Source organism: Rhinolophus sinicus, chromosome 2 (genome assembly GCF_057876585.1).
Source record: "Rhinolophus sinicus isolate RSI-liver-muscle chromosome 2, RSI-T2T, whole genome shotgun sequence".
Classification (NCBI taxonomy): Eukaryota; Metazoa; Chordata; class Mammalia; order Chiroptera; family Rhinolophidae; genus Rhinolophus; species Rhinolophus sinicus.
In genome coordinates this window covers 93,688,658-93,713,008 of record NC_142502.1, presented here as the reverse complement: position 1 = coordinate 93,713,008, position 24,351 = coordinate 93,688,658, and the positions used below count along the sequence as shown (strand labels likewise).

Here is a 24,351-nt window from a genome sequence, read left to right as displayed (position 1 = left end):
AGATACCTGAAATGTTGTTAGGGTATTCAGTGGAAAATTTCATTTCCACATTATAAATAACTGTAGGATATTTTAAGGGATCCAAGTCCAGAAACTTCCAAGAGCTGCTTATATTAGTTCCAGTGAAATGTGAAATGGAGAGAGGATGCCCAAGGAAGGCTATAAAGCTGAATTACCGGATATGATTAATTAAAATAAATAATTCACCATTGATTAAATTGCCATTAAAATCCACAGTCAAGATACCCAACCATTGAGGCCTGCATATTTTGCTATCCACCAAGTAAAACAAAGAAAGAACAAAACAGCGATTGAGAAAGAAAGAGAAAAAAATCCCCAAGATGATTACTTAAATTCAAAGTGCCTAGAATTTCTTATTCAAAACAGCTTTGTTTGGTCGTCCATATTTGAAATATTGACTGTTATTTAGCGTCTTCAAATTTTCTGGGAGTTCCCTGTTCTGTGGACTTCCTGGGAGGACGAGGACAACCCCAGAGAGGGTAACATATCACCTACTATGGTAGTTACTAAATTTTTATCTCCCTTTGACCACAGAAATAATCCACTTCCTAATACTTCTCCCCTCCTTTGCAGCCACCACACCTTTACAAACAAAACAGAACAAGTTAGCAATCTTTGTGAGACAGTGGTACAAAGCGGCCAAAATAAAACCGCCCCGCTAAAAGGCAAAAAAATAAATAAATAAATAAATAAAAACGTAAAAAAAAAAAAATCCATGAGTGTGTGTGAGTTGTGTATGTGCTATTTGTGAGTGTTTGTGGATGTTCGAGAGTGTGTGTGTGTGTGAGTGCATGTGAGTGGGTGTGTAAGGTAGGAGAGTAATGGATGCCTTCTCGTTATTATTGTTGTTATTATTGTTATTATAACTATAACTATTTTTGAGGGGTAAGCCTGGCTTCCTTTCACGGGTCGGCCGCCTGCGGCTCTGGTAAGACTCCGCCTTGGTGCGCGCAGGCAGCGCGGCGGTGCCCAGGGTTAGAGCTCTCCCCTGTGACCGAAAAGATAATTAAAAATCGCACGCTCAAGGAGATGGCTCAGGACCTCGCTGAGCATCAAGGTCGTCTGGATAAGTGGGTTTTCTCACTCTTCCGTGCGCGGGCCCGCAGGCCAGCAGTCCGAGGGCGAAGAGTAGGTTGGGGAGGGGGTGTCATAATGGGTGGCGCAGAATGCTTCTTGGAGTCCAAGAGCATGGCAGGCGGCTGTGGCAAAGCCTAGGAGGCTGGAGGGGCGCGGTGAGGAGGCTTGCGTCTGTTGGGAGCATTTTAGGGAGAGGCGAGAACATGGAGAGCAAAGTGGTAAAGGGAAAGACGGAAGAGAGGCGTGGAGCTATCAATGAGAAAGGGAATGTAAAAATAAAGCCCAAAGAGGAAGGACACAGAAGTGTCCCCTGAACCCCATCCTTATCCCCGCGAGGGCGCACACCTAGCCACACCCCTCCCCTCCACCGCTCCCGCGGTTGGAAGCCCCTCTGTCGCTGGCACGTCGCTTTATAGAGGGTAATCCTGGTCTCCAGGCCACACAACTACAGCCCTCCAAGTTCATCTTGCGCTAGAAATAGATAGGCTCCTGAGTCTGTGACAGGCACCAGGTCCTCTCCCCCACAACTCCCCACTTTCGAAGCTCTTCCAGGCCCTTCAACAGCGCAGACCTCCAGCGTCCGCTTTGCGAGTGGAAGCAATACTATGAAAACCGAGGGGGAGGGTCGTGGCAGGTCGCTATCAGGGTGAGAGAGGCGTTTGCGCTGAGCTATAAAAACACGAATTAATGGGTACGTGAATTGTTTCAAATAAGATGGGGGGAAATGAGTGATGATTCAACTATCTTCCTTAATACCTCGAGGTGGAGGCATTCTAATTTTTCATTTTATAAAATCACTTATTACTGTGTCAGCTACCCTATTAAGAATCTTTGAGACTTGACAACTGATGATTCTTTTTGCAAACCCATTTTAAAGCTTGGGAAGGTTTAAAGGAGTTTGACAGTAAGCAAGAATGTAGCAGTACACAACGTGGAGGGGAACCGGCCTTGTGCCCCCTTCTTAGGGGTGCAATAGCCTCAGGCGGATTTCCCGGCTTCTGCGGGCGCCGCACATTGTTTTATTTGTTTTGAAGGCTCAGAGTTTGAGGCTGGTCGGAGACACCCACGTGCTTCTGAGTCTCATCAGCATAATGATCGCCTCAGCCAGAGTCGTGTCTATATAAACCACAAAAACCTAATCATTAGAAATCCTAGCCTCCAAAAACCACATTTTAGGTAAAACTGCCGCTTTTTCCCCGCGCTCCTTCATCCTCTAGACCACAACTTTTTGGGGGATCCAAAGTCGCTTTTTAAACCCACATTGGGAAATAAATACATAAATAAATAGCCATTGAAGCATTTTGCATATTTTATTTTGTAGTTTTACTCACCCCTCCCCCCCAGAATGGTGGAAGAAAGTTAAGACATTAGACTTAGTTTTAGATGCAGAATAGACTTAAAAAGATTGAATTGATGGAAAACTGCTGGGGTTTTTCCTCAGCAAGGATTTTTGCAACTTATTTTAATCACCAAGATGACAGTTTCCCAGTCCTTAAAAAAACAAAAAACAAAAAACACCTCACCCTTGTTCTCTAGGAACGACAAGTTTGAATATAGAAGAAAAAAGTGTTTAGCCACCCACTTGAGTTTCTAAAAACTATTTTGACGCGTCCCCCCTTTGTGTGTGTGTGTGTCACTTAAGACAAAAAACCACCCAAACCCTACAAATCTTTTTTTCCCCTGGGAGCCGCTCCGGCAGAGGTGGGGGGTGGGGTGGGGGAAGGGTGCGGAGTGCTGAGAAGTCAGCAGGGACGCTCAAGAATTTTCCTTCCTCCTCTGCTGAAGTTACAACGAAAAATAACGACAGTCAGATCAGCCGGCGGCTCTCTGGCGTCTCAGCTTCAATCTCGTCCGACCAAGACCGGGTTCCTTGTCCTGGGGGAGGCGGGGAGAAGCAAGAGGACGAGACCAGGCGAGATCCCCCTAAACCCGGGCCGCCTCTCGCGGCTTCGGAAGCTGCGCGCCGCGTCCGGGGGGCTCCTTCTCGCGGCCGGCGGGCGGCGGCAGCGGCTGCGATTCGCAGGCTCGAGATCCGTTGCCCTGAGCTCCGCTGCCCGCGACTTACCTCCTGGCACCTCGAAGCGCGAGGGTCAGGGGAGGTTCGCAAATAGCAGGAGGGAGTGGATGCAAGGAGGTGGCGGTGAGAGGGCGAGAAGAGAAGAAGGGAAAGGAAAGAACCGAGCCGGGGAGCCGGGCTGGCAGCCGCCGCGGGAGGAATCTGAGCGTGCAGCCGGCGCGGGGGGAGCGGCGGACGGCGCGGGGGGAGCGGCGGCCGCCGCGGAGGAGGCGGCGGCAGCGGGGCGGACGCCTGCAGCTGGGTAGCTGCGCGCGGCGCGGCGGTGGCTGGCAGCGCGCGGCTATGCGGGTCCCCAGGCTGGACTGCTGAACTCACTCAGCTCCACCGGCGGACTCGAACTGGGAGGGGGCGCCAGCGCACCCAGGACGCGGTGCCCCAAGGGACCCCACTCTAAGCTGCAAACTGAAGCACCCCCCTTCGCCTCCCCGGGCCAAATACAACACCGCACCCGTTCGCAGCTGCCACCCCGGGTGTTCCAAAGTCTCCGGCAAAGATCTGAATCTCCCGGGTCCCCCACCCGCCAACCCGACTGCTCCGCATCGCCGCCGCTGGCCCCCATCAGACTCCGCTCTGCAGTCGGCTTCAACGAACTCGATTTCTCACCTCCTCAGCCCCATCACCTCCATCTCCTTTCCCCCGTCTCGCCTCCACCCCCCCAATTTCCTCCTCCTCGCCCCTCATTTCCACCCTCCTCCCCCTCCCCCGGCCACTTCGCTAACTTGTGGCTGTTGTGATGCGTATTCCCGTAGATCCGAGCACCAGCCGGCGCTTCAGCCCCCCCTCCAGCAGCCTGCAGCCCGGCAAGATGAGCGACGTGAGCCCGGTGGTGGCTGCCCAGCAGCAGCAGCAGCAGCAGCAGCAACAGCAACAACAGCAGCAGCAGCAGCAACAGCAGCAGCAGGAGGCGGCGGCGGCGGCAGCGGCGGCGGCGGCGGCGGCAGCAGCGGCCGCGGTACCCCGGTTGCGGCCGCCGCACGACAACCGCACCATGGTGGAGATCATCGCTGACCACCCGGCCGAGCTCGTCCGCACCGACAGCCCCAACTTCCTGTGCTCCGTGCTGCCCTCGCACTGGCGCTGCAACAAGACCCTGCCCGTGGCCTTCAAGGTAAGAAGCTGCGGCCGCCCCCCGCCCCCGGCCCGGCGCCGCGGGACCTGCCCGGCGGCGTCTCCGTGACCGCGGGGGCCAGGGCCCGAATGCCGTCTGAGGCCTCCTACCTTGGGGGCTCTGACTCGAGAGACCCCCGGATGGACCTCTTCCTCCGGATCTTCCAGCGGGCCCAGGGTTCAGTGACCCCGCGCAGATCCTTCCCTCTCCCACCTGTGCTCGCAGCCACCACCTCAGTCCTTGTCCCTTCACCCGTTCATCACCCCTCCAGCCTCCGGGCCAACGTTCTAACCCACTCCTCTGAGCCGTCTCCCCTCCCCCAATAGCCCCCAGGTGCCCACTCTGCGTCGCCACCCTGACTTGCTCCTCCCCGCCCCCATTCCCCAGGGGTGAGGATCCCTGGCATTCTCCCCGTGGACTCCCGCGTCCTTCTCCCCGGGCATCCCCGCGGACCCCGCACCGAGTGCTGCCCGCGCCTCCCCTCCCCGGGATTCCGCGCGCTCCTATCCTCACCCCTCCCAGCCGAACGCCTCTCCACGGGTCTCGGCGCCCTCAGCTCTGACCGGCTTGAGCCTCAGCGTCCCCGGCCCCTCCCGGGCTCGGGGGTTGGTGTTCGTGGGGTGCCGGCGTCGGGCGTTCGCGCCCGGGGCGGGACACTGGGTGCCGGCTGCAGCGCGTGGGCCACATTGCTGGTGCCCAAGAGGGTCGCGGGCAAACCTACGAACTAGGGGAGTGTGTGAGGAGGGTGACAGGACGGGGGCGTTTGCTAGGCTCGCAGACTCCTGCCAGTTCCCGTTACCGGGAGGAAGGTGGGGCCGCCGGGGTCGCCGCGCACCCCTAGGCGGGGGAGCCCGGGAGTCCGCGGCGCTGGACCCTCAAGTGCAGGAGGCGCGGGCCAGCTGAGGGGGCGGGGGCTCGGGCCGCCTCTTCCCCGCGGGACTGGGCTCCCCGCCTCGCCCCGCCTGGTGGGGATGTGGGAAACATGTGAAATGCCTTCGGTTCGCCCGCCTTGAAATCTAAGGTGAAATTTTGCGGATTTGTCTTATTATTATTTTTAAGGGACTTAGGTCCCAAAGGTCCCTCTTGTTTCTGAGGGTCGTGGGAGGCTCGGGCCGTGGCCTGGGCCCGGAGAGAGTGACCCCTGGGCCTGGGAGCGCCCTCTGCGCGCCCTGGGGCCTCCTCCGCCCGCCCGGCCCGTTAGTTTGAGGGCGGGTGTCCGCAGCGGCAGTCGCCGGCAGCGGCTCGGCAGGTTGAGGGTGTAGGGTCTGGAATCTCTCGCAGTAGCCAGATGGGTGTCCACAATGTGACCCGAATTGCCCCGGGAAGCCCTCGCCAGGGGGAGACGCGGAGCCCCCGTGGCCGAGCGCGCACTGGGTTGATGGGGAAACGGGTTCCCGGACAGTCCTCACTGGAGGGACTAGACGCGGGAATGGAGGGGGCGGTGAGCCAGACAGGGAGAAGAGCACTCTCAGAAAGTCGCTTCCGGCCCTGTCTAGCCTCTGACTCTTGAGATGTGCCTGGGCCCCCTGGGTTCTGGGATCTATGGAGAGCAGGGTAGGCAAGGCCTTTGGGGAGAGGGGAAAATGGGAGGAATTGTGCCAGTTCCTGCACTGTGTACCCTGGGGCCAAACTCCCACGGGCCACTGGCAGTTCCCCGTTGTTGATCCCCAATTCCTCCCACGCATCGAATCAGATTCGGTGTGTAGGTGGGTTGCAAGGAAAGAAGAGCCCAGGTCAATTAGAGCTGGTTATCTTGGTAGTAGTTCTTATATCAGAACAGAAATCAAAATGAATTGTTATGGAAAGGGCATGTTGCATTCTGGGGCAAGTTTCATTTTGCAGTTGGCTCAAGAAATGCATGTATGTGTATGTGTGTGTTTTTTTTAACCGTCCCATTTCTCCTTTTATAAACCACCCATTTTGTAGATTTTCTTCCTTGAAATATGCAAAGCTCAGAATATTGTAGAAATTTAAATTTCCATACAAAAGATATATTTTACAATGTTCATTGTCCAAGGGCCCAGAATTTTCTAATTAGCCTAATGTAAGAGTATACGTTTATTTCCAACCCCCCCACAAAAAAACCCAAAACACAAAAAACCTGGACGAAAACAACAAATTATACAAATAAGTGGATATTTTGTCTATATAATGCCACAAGTTAGGGTATGTGAAAATTTAAGGATAGGTGCTTACCTTTTTAAAGATATCATTTAGATGTTTGGTATTCTACATTCCGTTTGTTGTGCTAAATATGTTGAACTATTCTCTTACATTTATGGTGCTGAGTTGATTTTGAGCATTAATGTTTTAGACAGAAAGGATGTTTTTGGCATAAAGATAGAATGCAATTTAGTTTGACCTACTCTCAGATTTTGGTACTTCAGGTTTTTCTTGCCACCACCCTTTTATTTTGAAAAGAAATTGCTTTCTTTGCTATTTATCATACTTATTGATAATTACAGAGTAACTTAGTTGTAACCAGTAAACAAAACCATAGATAACACATAGCCATGTTAAAGTAAATGTTTTAATTCATGCTAATTGAAAAATAAATTGAGTTAAACTAAAACTTGACTGCTTTCCCACCCCCATACCTGTGTTTAACAAAATTCAGATAGTGGGTGATGGCTGAATTTCACTTAATATAGAAGTGTTGTCTCTGTTGAAGAAGATGGATGGCTATTTGAAAAATCCAGATTTTGACAACAATTTTTGTTTTCACCTGAATGTTAGTAACAACAAGCTCTTTTTACCGTACTTTTGAGATAAAGCCTGAGAGCAGTGGGCTTTCTACACTTGCAACAAAATCAAATACATCTGCAGTGAAGAAATAATGTGAAGAAATCTCAGTTTTAAAAGCGGTGAGCAATATAATGATGATATTTAGAGCCATGTACAAAGTAAATCATGGGTAGATAACAGACAGGTAAATTTATTTTAAAAAACACACAGAGAACTTAATTTTTGAGAAATCAGGTATTCAAATAAATACAATATTTATTGAGCCCATATTTGATGTCTGTGACACTGAGCTCGGCACTGTAGAGAATCAGAAATGAATTCAGTAGACTGTGTTTTGATGTTTTGATGTGAATTTAAAATAGTGCTTTAAAATGATATTGAGCAGCTGGCCGGTTAGCTCAGTTGGTTAGAGCGTGGTGCTAATAAAATGATATTGACTATGTATTAAGTCTTAAGTAATGTATTATGTTGTTCATGTGATCTTGTTTGGGGATTATACAAGAATACTTAGTTCGCTTATACTCAACACGTAAAAATGTAGAAACAACTAGTATAGTTTAAAATATGTAAAGTTGTTTATTAGTATTGTATTTTTAACAAAGTTCTGCAGTTTTGAAATGCTCAGTCCTCCCAGGTGTCAAGGAAATGGAAATAAATATTTTTAACATTTCTTTCAGGTGTATCTCACTGAAAGCTTAAAATAGTTAAGGCATACTATTAGAGGATCCCAGGCCTTTCTGTCCTCGATAATTCTAGTGACAAAAAAGCAATTTGCAAATTCAGCTCATTAGTTAATGGTCAGATAGAAATAGTGCAGAGAATGTCAACCCTGCATGCAGTAACAAGCACCCTTATAGTTAGGGGTCTGTCAGCATTTCTACCATGAAGCCTGGTGTTCAGGGTTCATAACTCAGTTGCTTTAAATAGCTTCAAGCTGAAACACTATACAGAAATTTTAAGACCAGATGTATATTTTAAAACTAAAAGTAGTGCAAGGCTATTGCACTGTTTTAAGTTAGAGAACATTGGACTATATATTTACTAGTTATCATATTTTGCTGGCAGTGTTAAAGAAAACACATCTTTAGATATATGATCTATTATTCAGAGTTAATTCTGTATATTTAATGATAGCTTTCAGTATTTGTCATAAGTAGGGTTTCAAAGTGATGGAACAATTTCTATTTGAAAATAATTTTTTTGAAATTATTGGCCATTTTTCTCTTCAGAAACAAGTATGTGACTAACAAATATTTGACACTAGTGAGTTATATTTTCCTTACATATTCAGTGATCAGATTTTAAGTTTGTGTCTTTTTTAATGTAATTATACCTAAACAAAGAAAAACACATTATTAAATCTGTGAAAATCTTATTAAGTCTACTATGAATTGTTATGCAAAATTATGCAAATCATAATAGATTTCAATTGTGTGAAGACACATTTTTGTGCTATGCCTTTAAATGCAGTAAAAAATATTTAAAGTTAAAAATGTTAGGATTGAATATATAAAATTTATCGGTAAGGTAATTGCAAATACTTTTAGATGGAAAACATTTAAAACGTTTTTAGAAAACTTACATTTCAAAACAGGAAGAATAAAATACCTTTCATTATTTTTTTCGTCTTTGGCATTGCTGTTTGTATCACTACAAAAAAATTTCACAATATCCATCATTAGATGATCTCAACCAGCTTGACACATGGCACATAAATTCCTGGCTTAAACTGAAATAAGTTCCATCAAATTTCTCTTTTATATATATTTTTTAAATTATGAAATGATACTTTATATGTACTTTTTTCTCTACAATTTAGTCTGGTTTTCCTAAATTCTATGTTAAATTCTAAAAATTAGCTGTAATGTTTGTGAAAGTTTTTGTTATATTTTTTAAAGTTACCTTTAAATAATTACCCTAGGAATAAAAATGTTCCTTATTGCAGTTACTCTTTTACCTCTCTTTTTATTTCAAAGAAAGATTTGATAAGATTATATCTTGAAAAAGAATTACATTTCAATTTTGCTACAGGTATAATGTGCCAAATGATATTGGTCTGTAAGGTTAATTGATTATTTAAGACTAGACTTCTGTCCCTGGAAAAGTAAAAGGCAATTTTTACTTCCATATAATAAGACCACAGAAACAATTTTAAGGGTCTGAGTTAATTCTCTATTGCTTCCCTTTAGAACAATTTACAAATTTAGTCATAAAGAGTCTCATACAAAATTTCAGTAGCGTTTCTAGAGTTAAATTTCCTTTATTTTGTACAAGCTACATATCATGCGATTTAAATGCTAGTTATAGTGAGGTGAACTAAATAAAGGAACTTCTTTCTCAATTCTGAAATGTCAGGACATAAAATTACTTCCTTCTTTCCCATGAAGGTTCTTGAATTTGTAGATTTTACGTTTTAAAAACACCCAGAAATGTAGTTGTTAAGGTTTCATCACAAATTTTCTTTGCAGAACAGGACTTTTGTATTGGGTAGTTTGGAAACAAATTTTAATGTGTGCTTACCCCTAACTAGTTAAAGAATGATTTTTGACTGCTCTCTCTCTACCCCTTAAAATGTTTTCCACTGGTTGGGTTTGGTACAGATGAAATGTGTAAAAATTTCTTGATTCTTTTGGTTTTCTTTTAGATAAACACAGTTGAGAATCTCCAAGGGAAATTTTTCAGCTTCAGAGATCTATGTTTTCTAAAAAAATTCTCAAACATACAATAATGCTTCTGATTGATATAAAGTCAAATACAGTACTCCCCCCCCCCCCCCCCCCCCCGTTTTTCCTCAGAAAAACATTGGGCAATCTGATTTGGTAGAGTAAATAACAGGGGAAAAAAAACCCGATATATTTAGCCATCAAAATAGAGTTCAACTGTAATAGGAAAAGTTGTCACTATATTGTGTTAGCAATTTTTTTTCAGGCCAGGTTCTAAGCTTCATAGCAGACTCACAATTTGTGATTACCTATTTGTTTTGTTATTAAATATAATATGTAAGACATACCAGTATTTAATATGGTCATTATTATGCTGCTTAAGTGAAGTAAAATGGGTTTATATATTTCACTCTTAGGGATTTTTTCTTTCATATTTTCCCATATTGAATCAATTTTCCTTTTCTTCTAACTAAAAAAACCCCATTATGTTAAAAATATGCAGTAAAATAATAATGTCTCAGAGCTCTTGAAAATCTTTATATTGGGGCAGATTTCTTTACTTTTTTTCTGAAATTTAGCCAGACTGGATTGAAACCCATCAGAAGTCATCCTTTATCTTTCAACAGCAACAAAAAAACATCTCAGGACCTGAAGTGAATAATTATATATTCAGTTGAATCCATTAAGGAGGCTCTAAGTTAAGAGCCTATGTTTACCACACAGCAGGCTTGGAACAGAAGTTAGCTTCCTCATTTTCCAAAAAGTCATTATAATTAGGCTCTATACTCATACAGTATCTTATGCATTTTACAGACTTTAAAAAAATTATTTCCAATTTATATTGGAAAACTGTGGCTCCTGGAGATGAGGTTACTTCTTTCTGTGCGATCATGGCAGATACGTTGCAGAGGTGGGAAAAAACTGCGGCCTCTTGATCTTTGGTGTGTTCACTCTCTTGTAAACAGTACAACTTTTCTGCCTTCATTAATACGCTTACTGGTTCCATATTTACTTTGACATAGAAAGCCACACACGGCAGGTGTTAAAACGCAATTCGCGGAGTGTAAAAAATGTCAGACATTCAGATGAATACTGGGAAACATAGTCAATTATTTCAGTAGTTTCAAATGTTCACATTTTTGGCATTGTGAAGTTGAAACATTGAAAAACACATTGCCTCTATCAGGAGTACAGTATTACCTAACTTCAGTAGCCACTTGAGGCACTAGATCAAGTATGAAGGGAAGAAGTCATGTTCTCAAGGGGTTTACCCTTGACCTGAGAGAGTTCTCAGATTGAATAGAGGAACCATATACTCCAAGGAAAAGAGAGTTGGCATGATTCCCTCTCCTTTGCGATGGAAAAAGTCAGGAACTAGTTTGGAGCAAAGGCATATTGTTGCTAGAGAGGGATGCTCGCTCAATGTTTAACTGGTTCTCTTAGAGTTTTATCTGGTAGCTTCCCAGACCATTGACTGTTGTGAGTGATGCTCTTTTTGGAGCTCTTTCATGTATTTATTTCAAAAATATTTATCAAATTGTACGTGCCAAGAACTATTTTAGGAGTTGGGCATATAGCGCTAAACAAGACAGATGAAGTCCCTTCTGTCATGTAGTTTCCAATCTAACCTAATCTGGACTCGTAAGAGTGAGTCTCAAAGCTTTGGGCCAGTATCTCAAACGGAGTAAATAGATCATGAATATATATGCACATGAAATGAGGATCATTAGAGTACAGTGGGATGCTGTGGAAGTGGGTTCTGTAATTTAAGGAAAGCTGTAGGATTTTAAACTGAGTAAATAACAAAGTGCAAGGAAGGAATGGAATTGAAAAACAGCCTAAGAAAAAAGTAAAGGTGAAAAAAACATTGCCAAGTTTTTTGTTTGGTTATTTTTCTGGCTGGAGCAGAGGGTATAATGGAGGAGTGTTGGGCTAGGGTTCATGGGTGGGGGAAATTCAGCCCCAAAGTATAGTTATAGTGTCTGTTTTATCACATTCTGAGAAACCTGCTCTGAAGAGAGTATGCGCAAATTACATTGGGAGCATGGACTCAAATGCTTAGGTTTGCCTTACAGAACTCTTGACTAAGGAGGAAGTAGCACTGAAAGAAGGAGAAAAGAATGGGATATTTGCCAGACACACAAGCACATATGGTTGTTATGTCAGAGAGTAATCTAGGGGTACTCTAGCTGGAGTCATTGCTTAGTCACCACAAGGACATCTGAAGCAGAATGAGGAAGAGATGGAAATAATATGAATATAGGATCTTGGAATAGTTGAGAGAAAGGACGTTATCAAGGGGAAGGTCTTGGTAATGGATTAGGCATATTGCGTTTTATATGTGACAATGAAGGCTTTGCACCGCCATTCCCTTACCAGGCTCCATGCTAGTCAGAGGCACCCATTTGCAAGTTAGCTGACTCTGGTTAAAAGTGTGATCCCTAGCTTTGGAGCAGTGAAAATGTTTATTAGCCTCAAAGACTCGTTATTCTGGATCCTTGCTTGACTGAGTTAATCTGCTGAAGGTTACTTGTTGAGGATTAAGAAGGCAAATGTGTCATTCCAAGATGGCAGATGGGACAAGACAGAATGGAAGTTTGGCTGTGAGTGTGTTTTCTGCGTATACCACTCATTTGTCAGTGATGATTATCAGCCTTTCACATATCTTTATTCTGCACCCAGACTCGAAGCTTCTCAGTGGCTTTGTATATCCCACTGGGTCCTAGTGCAGAGAGGGCATTTAGTAATTATTTGTGGTATGACTAAAAGTTGGATATCTAGCCCAAAGTAAGGAGATGAAAAGTAGTCCTGGGTACCACATCATGTTTACGCTTCCATAAAAGCAGGAGCTCCAAAGTTTCACCTAAACATTTGCTCCCATAGAGCTGACTAGACTTTCATTTTAGCCTGTGATCCGGATGAGACCACACGTCAGGGTGCTCCAGGCTGCAGACAGGCGGTGCCTTCATATGTACGATACAATCTGCAGATGGGGCATCATCTTTCCTTCTGTGGCATAATTCCTATGGACAACCTAACATGGGGATTTAATAAAAATGTACATGTATTCTGTGAAGAATCCAACAACAAGTGAAGGAAACTTTTGCCTGCCTTTGAAATGGGTGGACTCTGAAACATTGGTCTGTTTGAAGTGGCATCGTAACCCATGTGCAGACACTTCATTCCTGTCTGCCATTCCCGGACTAGAGCACTAAGTCTTGATAAGACACATCGTTTGCAGTGAGAATATATTCTCCGTTTTTAAGCTTTTCTGATGTGCCGTTATTGCTGCTGTGTTTCCTGTTTTATGTAGGTGGTAGCCCTCGGAGAGGTACCAGATGGGACTGTGGTTACTGTCATGGCGGGTAACGATGAAAATTATTCTGCTGAGCTCCGAAATGCCTCTGCTGTTATGAAAAACCAAGTAGCAAGGTTCAACGATCTGAGATTTGTGGGCCGGAGTGGACGAGGTAGGTCTCTGATTTTTAATATTGGTAATGGGATAAACACATTAGGACCCTCTGATGAAATGGAGGCTAGTTTGTATACAAATCAGCACCCTTTTCTACTGAATAGAATTACTGAAGGTTTTATTTAAATACGTCCAGATGAAGTTGAGTGGTTTTCTGAGTACTCAGGCCTTTTTCATTTGTTTTATGATATTGAATATTCAAACAATGTTTTCAGAAGAACTCGTTCCTAATTTCATTGGGTGTGAGCATATAAGGTGGAGAGATGAACAGTTGGAGGTTCACATTCTGAATTATGAGGAACCAAATGAGTAAATTGAGTGGCAAAGGGGAAAGAAAAAGGAATGCATTGGATCAATTTCCTGATAATTTCAGTTTTGCTGTAAGTGGTAGTAGCAAGGATAGCTAGCATAATGCACTTCACTTATCACATAGGTTACCTCTTTATGATTTAATTTACTCTTATAATAAGAATATTTTTTAAAAATCACAGTTTTTTTTTTTTTTTTTTTTTTTTTTTTTTTTTTTTTTACAGAAGGCTTTGCATTTGAAAAAGTGAATAATGTGTTACTTGTGTTAGAATGACTATGAGTTGCCTACACAGATGAATGATCAGACTCGAAATATTTTCACATTATTTAAGGGTTTCTGCCATCTGGATTCAGATATTAGGAATCCGTAAAAAGATCATAAAATAGAAAATAATCCCTTTTAGGGTTTTCATAGCTATTTTATAAATGGGCTTAATGTTTTTAAAAACAGTCTCTAAGGAAAGCGATTTTTGGCTTTATTTACTTATGCTGTAGAGAGACTTTTAATAGTCATTCATTAGAAGTATTATATTCACTTATTTATTTATTGAATCTAATATTTCCATTTTAAGTATTTCGATAATAAGAGAGAAAATAGACCACTTTAGGACTGAGGTGAAATAAATTATCAAGACCTATGGAATTACTTCAACCCAGGTTTGAATTAGGAAATGAGAAGCATCAATTTTTAAACCATGTTCAGTAATTGCTCTTTAGTTTGGATCAGATGTCAAATTATTACCATTGTAAAAACTTGATAAGGGAAATTCAAGCAAGACTGTTTCCGATGAGTAGTTTTAGTTTACTTTCTAGGAACAGGGCCAAGAAGTTGTACTTTTTAACTTAAAAAAAAAAAAATGATGTATGCTAATGAGATACTGTCACTGAAAGGTTGTTTGAAATAAAATGAGGCTCAGAGTCTCTGGTAGAATCAAAACTAAAGGGGTTATCTCTGCATCAGGTTTAGTTTACTTTCATTAAAAGAAAAAAAGGACACATCCTATCTCACTATTGACTGATTAGGTGTGAAGTGTGTATGTGTGTATTCATTCTTTTTTTTTTCCCCCCTCAGTTACTGGTCCACAGTGCACTGATAACTTCTCATTTTTCTAGTAAGAATCCAGAAAAATTTAAACATGATGATTTATCTGTATGCTCTGAATTACATCATTCTTACATAATATTACTTTGTTTTTAACCAGAGTGATGAATTTTAGTATTTAAAAGATTGGGTGCTGTACTTTATTTTACTTTACAGATTCAAGCTAGTGTTTTCATTTATCTTGCTTTTGTATTATATAGATGCTGCATAACTTTTCTCTGATCAATTTGAGTAGAAACTATGGCAAAGTGATAGTGTACTTTGTAAACCCTCAACATATTTATTTAAGAAACTTCAAAGAGAAACAAAGGGTGTGCACTGTTTTACTATATTGGCTTTCTGAGTTTTGGCTGGTTTCCCAAATAGCAATTTTTATATTTAAAAAAAAAAAAAAAAAGACAGACTTAACTGCTTGCAGACTTTTCACGCATGGAAGATGAAGAAAGCTTCTTTTGATGAAGTGTAATTATGTCCAAACAGAGCTGACCCCCTCCCCCTATATTTCTTATGATCTTAACTGAAGAAAGTAGGATTTTTCCTTTGAAGCAGTCGGGACTTGGTGGAGGATCTGAAATGCTACAGTCTGCTGCCAGAGGCAGGATGGAGAAATTGGTCCAGACTTGTCTTCGAGACTTCGATTGGGGGTGGGGGGGAGTTGGTGGAGAGAGAAAGAAAAATTGATTTATCACTAGTAATAGATTTTTATAGCACTACATGAACATTATATGAAAGGAAACAGTAATACCAAACTGAAATGAAGAATTAAAAAAAAGACAGAGAACACTGAGGTATCACTCTTTGAAAAAAAAAAAAAAGGGTCAGTTTTTTAGTGGCAGGAAACCCTTTAACCTGCCTGCGTACCTGACCTGCTTTCTAACAGACTCTTTCCAGTTTCCTCTTTGATTTTCACACTTCTACATTTCTCTTACGTTATTAAGTCTGGATCAACACGCTGCTACCATTGTATTCCCCCCCACCCCCAGCTATTTCAATTTTCTATTTTCAGTAGCATTTAAAAAAAATAACATCCAGTTCCTCTAATTTTCACAGTTTTTCTTTTCACTAGGACAAAATATAAACTCTCAGAAATTGAAAAACAGTGTTGGATTTACCAAGGAGTTACAATCATTACTTACTTTGGCTTTATGGGTTATCTGATGACCACAAGTTTTGGAAATGCTTTGGAATAAAAGTAGAGCATCGATGAAATTTACATGAAGTTAGGAGTGGCTTATGCTTTTTACTTGTCTTTTCTTTTAGTCGACTCTATATTTTAAACAGGAGTATTTAACATGACTTTGGTCCTTAAAGTTTCTTGGTGTGCTTCCTCCCTTTTGACAGCAAGCATGCTGCTTTTAATTTACAAGCGTTTTTTTTTTTTTTTAAGCCCCTACCATATACGGAGCCTGGGACTGTGTCAATTCAGGATACAAACCCTGCTCCCAGTCTCCTGGATATTCCTGACAGCCCCTCAGGTTAGGTTGGAATTCTCTTTTAATGACAGTTACTGTGTTTATCTGAGAACATATATGTCTTGAGGACATAGGCAGAATTAGTTCCTAGATGAAGCTATGGATGGTACAGTTGGTTATCTAATGAGTGCTAGCTTCCTAAGGAAGAGACTGCATTTTTCAGTAGGAGCTTGCATTTTTATCATTTATGGAAATTGACCAAGAATGGGATTTGGGAAAAAAGTTCTTTTTTTAATTTAAGGAAATCATACATACATAAACATTTGGCTTAAGAAAAAATATATTATTATTTATAAGGTGAAGAACTAATTACCCACTTGGGTGGTAGCTTCTGGAACACTACAGTCATGTTCCTTCTGAAGGGGCAACAAGAAGTGGAAGGAGCCTCCTTGATTTTGTTTTAGTTGTTAAAGTACATTTTGATCCTTAGGATTTGATTTTAGAAAACCATAGTTATACTTAAATACTTGTTTCCTCCCCCAAATCCACTTCTTTTAAAAAGAAGTCTTTACAGAAAACTGGTTCTGCTTTGAACGGTTAGATGCTCAGTACTTACAGGGTGAATTTTATATTTGGCTTTTGCAACTACATGAGGTGTGGCTCTGACCTGGGGAGAAGTATGATGACTTTTAATATCCTAAGGAAGTTGTAAAAGTCTCAAACAGAAATATTCTCAGAACCAGTTTAGGTAAATGCATGGAAGGCAGCTCTAGCTGGTTATTTGCAGACATTAAGGACAATTGAGATACACAAATCCTTGATCTACTAAGATTAGTGCCATGGATGGTAACTGTCTTCTAAGCACTGCCCTCCGAGCCATTGTTAGAATTACAACCCTGGCTCATGACCATTGATCCAACCCAGAATGGCATCTTTTTATGGTTTAAGGTAACTTAACTTTCAACCTAAGGATTCAGCCTGTTCCCTTCTGCAGACCTTTCTGTTGTTTTGAAGTCCTGACCTGAATCTAATGACTTCCTATTCAAACTTTCTAATCTTATTCCTGTGGACTTTAAATTTTCTGTAACTAGTTTAGACTCCTGGCTGTCTTATTCTTCTGGTTAGTATGAATGTTTATAATATATCCTGTTCCCTAATGAGCCAGTTAAATTACTTAAATCCATGTAACATCTAGTATATAATGGATGAACTATGATATATTAATGGCACTTTCAGAATTGATGCTTTCATCATCCTGGCTGAGATACATATTAGTAGATTTATATTTACAGTTTCTTGGTCTTATAGAGCTTATTGTGACACATGTAGAAATAAATTACCTATTAATTTTTTTTTTTTAACGTTCTCTGGCAATGTTATGAAGAAGAGCCTTCATTTTAGGGTCTGGAAGAACTGGGTTCAGATTCTGATTTTTTTCTCACTTATTAGCAGTGTGGGTAGATTACTAAGACTCTCTGGGTTTCACTTGCCTCATTTGTGCAACAAGAGTGATAAACCTAACTAGATAGGATTAAATGAGATAATGTGTAGGCAGTGGCTGGTACTTACCAGTTTTCTAATCAATATTCATCTCTCCCCCTCACATTCTTGTGTTTTCTTTCCTTTTTTTTTTCTTTGCCACTGAAAAGTATCGCCAAAGAGACTTAAAACTATATATACTGAATAACAAATGATGTGTGTCTTAAACATATTTTAGGAACTTACATGGTCTGAGTTGAAAAGAAAACCCATTCACTAGACTTGACAGTCAGACCTGTTCTACATTAAGCCTTGTATATAACCTGTTCCATATTAAGCTTTGAAAAAATTGCATTCAACTTTTTGCATTGATACATATTGTTTAAGATTTGTGTTCTAATACCCTCAGCTTTCAGTGGAGGGAGAAAAAAACCAGTCTCTGACCAAAAAACAAAGCAGAAGAGAATTAGCTTTTGAAAGGTCTGTTCCAGGAGCAGGCTAAATGAATACTCTGGCCTGAGATTGCTGAATGTTTTATTGAGTCACTGTTTCACGCCCACCTTTTCCTGTCTTGTAACAGTTTGCAGTTTTGACTATCTGACATGACTAACCGTTGCAAATCTAACTGATTACAACTGTCAGTGAGTCTGTGTAACAGAGTCTGGTATCTTCTTCTGGAGAAAGCAAACATCCTAATCGGCTACCAAACTTTTCGGTCTTTTCCTCCCTCTATTCATCACCTTTAGCTCATTAATTTGAAACATCAGATGTAATATTTCAATGAAGCAGACGCTCTGCTAAAAGCAAAAGTTCATATTTATATTTGGAGGTGTCCTGTACATTTAGCAAAAAATAAATCACTGTCAGGGAGTTATTGCAAGATTTAACAGCAAGGATGTATGTTAGGGAAGGGGTGGGCAGGGAGGAGAAAAACTTTGTTCCAGTAATGATGAAATCATACCACAGGCACATTAAGGCCAGGACAGGAGACGCTGGCTCCTGTTAAAATGATTCCCATAAGAACCTTCCTCTTTCATCTTCTTATTGTAGTGCAGTTAAGCAAATGAAATGTTAAAGCCATGTGAAGTAAATAACATAATCAACAGTGATTTACTATTGTTCTCTCATGGGGTCATGACCTAATCCTAAATATAGACTTCTAAAATTGTGCTTGGATGTGTTTCTGATGTTGGAGAAAACTGAAAGGAACAGAACCCTTCTGCAGTGGACCAGGGTTTTTGTCTTCATTACAAATGTTGCTACTGAGCAGCCTCTTTTGTTTATTTATTTTTTTGGAGCCTATTTGTATTGTATTGCAATGAAGGTGATGCACTTAACACTAAACGAGTTTAGTAACTACCTAAAGTGGCCATCAGAGAGTTGATAATCTAGAATGAATCCCGACTGTTTCATTACCTCCTCAGAGATTCTTTCGATGCAATTTGGACATCTATGCTGCTGTATGATCAATACTATCTTTTTATATTCACTGTGGATTTTTCCCCTTTTACATCTGCAGGAAAGAGTTTCACCTTGACCATAACTGTCTTCACAAATCCTCCCCAAGTAGCCACCTATCACAGAGCTATTAAAGTTACAGTGGATGGACCCCGTGAACCCAGAAGTAAGTACTTGCCTTCCTATTGGAAATGGTAATAGAGTTTGCAGAGACCCGATGAGGAATTTATCCCAAATAAGTTAGTGCTCCTTTCATGCAAACAGTTTCTTTGCAAAGTTTGCTATCTGCATATAGTTTTAATGAGGGACAATTAGTAGAACTTCACAGTTAGTAGAAAATAAAATAACACTTACAGCCTTTGCCACAAAATTGCTAAGGCCTATGTAACTTTGGGAAATGAGTGAATAATTATTCAGTCCCTGTTACTATTTTTCTAAGAAACTTTGCTCATCCACTATACACAAAAGGCAGGGCAGAATAGACCTGTGAGAGCTGAGGAAGAAAACAATAAACTGAAAAGTCTTGAGCTTAGTCAAAAAGCTTTTGTGTATGTTTCCCATGGTCTAAGAATGCATTTTAACTTTTTACCTCGCCCACTCAATTCCCTTTATAAAAAGCACGCTGCTTAATTATAAAGAATTTATTTGCAAATGATAACTCACTTGATTGTTACAACACTGCTGTTTGGTCATGTTCTAATAATAGTTATAGATCGTTTCTTTTAACAGATAGAGTCAAACCAGGTTTAAATCCACCTTGGTTTGTCTGGGCATCCAGAGTGTTTATCCAGCATCAGTGTAAGATAGCGCACATAATCCATTTGGGCTAATATACATTTTCCTCCTAAATCTAAATTGAAACAGGTTTGGTTCCCCCACCCCGCAAAACTGATTTGAACAAACTCCGCATAGCAGTATTTAAATGTATGTAGAAATTAAAGATGATTTGATATACACAACATTAAAAATTACGTGTCAATGGGCACATCATATACAACTCTGCCTTTGATGAGTTAAATACATTGGAGACCCAGCCATTGTGTTTAGAGAGTTGAATTTGGTTTGTGGTGGGGGTATAGCTGGCAGAAATATTTACTATATAACGATGCACCTGCCCAGATAGTGAGAATGGCATATCTTTTCTTCCCCTAAACCTGAGAGAAAAGGGCTGGTAGAGCTTTGCCTTCCCCCAAGGGGCATGTCTTTTAGCAGTGGGAACATACAATGCCTTCCGTTCCTCTTACGGCTGTCTCTTTTCACAAAGGCTGACTGCTTGCCTGAACTAGGGAGGTTTCCTGCCTCAAAAGCCAGTCTTTGAGGTTTTCTTTTCTCCTCCTTTCATGTGTGTGGCATTCTTCCAGGTTCACAGTGTTGGGTCAGTGCTGGTCCTGTATCTGTTCAGTTTGAGAATGTCCTATTAGGCTGGAGCCATACACGTCTCCGGATGCACCAGGCTCCTGTTCCTAAGGGCTGATGGTATGCAGTACAGGTGAATAGAACAGAGCAGGGCTGTCTTGCCTGGTTTGGGGCTTTGCTGACTTCTCGACTGCCATAAATCGGGGATGATGCCTTATGATGGAAGACATCTTCTAACATTTTATCTGATTAGCCCGTGAATTCCTGAAAAGGCAGGCATATCCATTTTAGTAATGCGTAAAGCAGGATACTAGTCTTTTAACATTTAGCCCGGCTAATACTTATCTTCTAAAGCTGTTTCCTGCCGATCGCAGGCTGCTTTTCTCAGTTCTTGGAAAAACCATTATTATGTGTATGTATGTCTGTGTGTCTGTGGGTGTGTACGCGGATATGTCCATATCATCAAGAGTTGATGTTCAAAACCTGATGGTTGGGAGAGGAAACGGGGAAATGCTTCCCCATTCTGCAAGATGTGACAGAAGGTGAGGAGGCAGGGTAGCTTTGAGAAAGTCACTTCTCTCTTTTCTTTTTTTTCTCTTTAAATTAAAGCTTATTGGAGCGACAGTTGTTAGTAAAGTTACGTAGATTTCAGGTGTACAATTCTGTAATACATTATATCTCACATTGTGTGTTCACCACCCAGAGTCAGTTCTCTTTCCATCACCATCTATTAGACCCCGTTTACCCTCTTCTAGAGCCCCGCTCCCCCCCATCCCCTTTATCCTCTGGTAACCCCTAAACTATTATCTATGTCTGTGAGTTTTTGTTCTTTCAGTTATTTGCCTTGTTCTTTTGTTGTTTTCGGTTTATATACCATAGATCAGTGAAATCATACGGTTCTCTCCTTTTTCTGTCTGACTTATTTCGCTTAGCATTATAATCTCAAGATCCACACTTCTCTTTCAAGCGAGGATAACATTAGTTTGTTCCAAAGAGGGTGTTGGGAGAATTCATTAGTGGATAGGCTCACTGCCCTGTAAAAGCAGAGAAGTGCTCTGAAAGCAGTGAGCGTTAAGGGGAGTGGGGGTAGACGGCATATGTGTAACTTGAGTTCTGGCTGTGGGTGCTGCTGAAGGTGGGAGTGGGGAAGCAGATACAGATCTTGAGTGGCAGACCACTACCCTCGATCCGCCTGAGTAACATTTCTTGTGAACCAAAAATATCTGTGAAAATGTAATGTCATTTCTCTGACATCATGGGGTGATTTGCCAAACTGTCTGGATATAAGCATGGCTCTGGTGTCACTGACATCTGACTCCTACGACCTGGACCCTCTGTGCTGGATTATTTCCCTCTGCCCTGCTCTTGGCCATCCCGGGCGCTGAATGTGTAGCACTCTTCTCAATATTGTGCTTTCCTTCTGAGACTCCTAGGTGTGGAAAATGCCCAGGACTTTTCAATTTTCTTCAACTTTGACTATAGTAGAATTTTGATGGATTGGTGTGTGTATTTAATGTTAAATGATGAACCCTCTAAAACATGGGCTGCCACACTTTTTCTAGAAAGTACCAGGTAGTAAATAATTTCAGCTCCGTGGGCCATATGATCTCTGTCACCAGTACTCACCTGTGCCATTGTAGCTCAAAAGCAGCCTTAGCCAATACATAAACGAGTGGTTGTGGCTGTGTTTCCATAAAACTTTATTTACAAAATTAGGCGGTGGTCAGATTCGGCACACAGGTTGTACTTTGCCAACTCTTGCTCTAGATTTCAAAAAGCCTTATTTTATCTACTGTTAATGGAGAAGCTCTTTAGAAAAAGGCTTTTCCTGAGGAGAGAGAAAAAAAAAAAAAAGACAATTCAATTGTTTTAGCCTCCTCTTCCACAAAATTATACTTCTTTAAGTGGTGGTTGTCATAGAAATAGTATGCATCTGTTTATTACTGTAATGGTTTGAAGGCCTTGAGGATTTTATGCTATTAATTCCCATTAATCGAATTTCACTCCTTCCTTTAAAGATTGGAGTATGTATTGAAAAGGCTAGTTCTGGTAGAGCTGGTGTTCGAACAACAACAAGTTCTGGGTTCACTGGTTGGGTCTTTATTCAGTCTAGCGTAGTGATTTAGTGTCAGACTGTCTGGATTGACATCCCAGCTGCACCATTTACTGGCTGTATGTAGGCAAGTTACCTAATTTCTTTCCTCAGTTTGCTCATCTGTTAAAATGAGAATAATAATAATAGTATCTCCCTCATCAGCTGCTGCAAAGATGTTAAATGATGTAATGTGTATAAAATGCATAGCACAGAGACTGTCATGTAGTAGGTGCTCATTAAGTGTTAGCTATTATTACAGCAATTTCCTTCAGTGTCAGAAGTTTGTTGTAGGATTTGGCTTATAGTCGGTTTCCAAGAAATAGACACAACCTAGATTGTGTTTGCTAGTGTATTTTTTTTCTCTTGCAGATGCCTTTACTAATTTCTGCTCATTAGTAAATGACACTAATAAGTGTTATAAATTATGTCTTGAGCAGGTATTCATGCTACCGGGGACAGCTGTGCAGAACTGATGACAAACATAATTTGTTTGCAGCAAAGAAAAGTCCAAGAGAGGATGCTATGGCCCCATTCCCCCCGTCTGAGGCCCTGCTTATCAACACATCTGCCAAAACTTGCTTTACACTAAAAAATCAGAAAGGTTTTATCCTTCTATGTTTTCTGTCTCTGGCAGCTGAACCGGTGCTGTCACATCACAAACAACTTCTTTTCTTAATATACACATCTGGCGTTGGCAGTTGGACTCACTTCATAAGAGCACATGATCATCACTCATTACAAGATTAAAAAGTACCCCATGGCATCATTGATGTTTTTTAACTTTGATCTTTTGCAGTTGTGATTCATCTCAGTTATAAAACTTCCCTTTAAAGGAACATAGCCGATGACTTATTAGAACCTTCATCTTAAGTAGCGTAAACATGAAAACGGTGCACATCTTTACAAAATGCCATTTATTTTCTTTGCCAGCTTATCATTTTAAGACATGACATCATACTTAAGATCCCAAATTTGTAAGTCTTGTGTTTCGGCAGGGTGTTTTGACCTTCTGTTGGCAAGTTAGCTCTGAAGAACAAACTGCCGTACGCTCACCAGCCAGAGAAGTCAGTGGAGCAGCAGCAGCAGTGCATTTGGATAGCTGATGCTTTTAAACATCAGGTTCTGTCAGGATCCTTTGTTTCATTTTGACACTTGGTTCCAACTGCAGTCTGATTTAAAGAATGTCTACGAGAAGGTGGAAACTTGGTTAGCAATGTCATCTTCCAGTGGTGGTTCTGAGTTAGAGAAGGGGTCGGATGAAACAGGTATTATTGGCTGTGCAGAGGATGGAAAAAGTAAATCTCCTGCGTAGTCAGAACCCTTTTAATTCTCTTGCTGCTCTTTCAGTGATCTGTTGCTAAATAACAAACCATCCCAAAACATAATGGATTAAAACAACAACTAGTTTGCTTTTTCTCAGATTTTGTGGGTTGACTGGGGTTCGTTTGGATGGGTGTTCTGCGATCTCGCTCTTGGGGTCTTTCATGTGGCTGTAGTAAGATGGTGGCTGGTACCGGAACATTCATGATGGCTTCCTTCCTATGTTTGGTGCCCTGGTGGGATGCTTGGACAGCTGGGCCTTTCTCTCTTTCCATGTGGTCCTAGAGCCTTTCTTTCCCTCTCTACACAGCCTCTTCATTTGGTCTCTCCAGCAGAATCTGACTTCTTACATGGCAGCCCAGGGCTCCCTAAGGTGCAAAAGTGGGAGCTTTCAGGCCTTCCTAAGGCTCAGAACTGTCATGGAGTTACTTTCTTCGTATTCTCTTGGTTAAAGCAAGATACAGGTGCAGCCTAGATTCAAGAGGAAGAAACCTCTCAAAGATATGGATGGTGGGGACCGTGGTTCATTGGACTACCACTATCATCAACTTCTGTAAGTGCTTAGATGGCAAACGTCATTGTGGCAACAGGATGAGTAATTTTTTTGAGGTGTCATCCTCTGAAAGGTCTCTTGACTTTTTAGTCTGGAGAGCTTTT

The 24,351-nt window shown here is 41.7% G+C and overlaps 1 protein-coding gene across 7 annotated transcripts in view; it reads left to right on the top strand.

The window, feature by feature from the left end:
• RUNX2 (RUNX family transcription factor 2) overlaps positions 1-24,351 on the top strand; it is a 322,924-nt gene that overhangs the window by 83,753 nt on the left and 214,820 nt on the right. For all 7 annotated transcript variants that reach the window (XM_074333027.2, XM_074333024.2, XM_088795676.1 and 4 more), the window contains exons 3-5: positions 3,925-4,283; positions 13,005-13,161; positions 18,985-19,089. In XM_074333027.2, the coding sequence (XP_074189128.2) occupies positions 3,925-4,283; positions 13,005-13,161; positions 18,985-19,089 (621 nt within the window). The remainder of the gene's footprint in view (positions 1-3,924; positions 4,284-13,004; positions 13,162-18,984; positions 19,090-24,351) is intronic.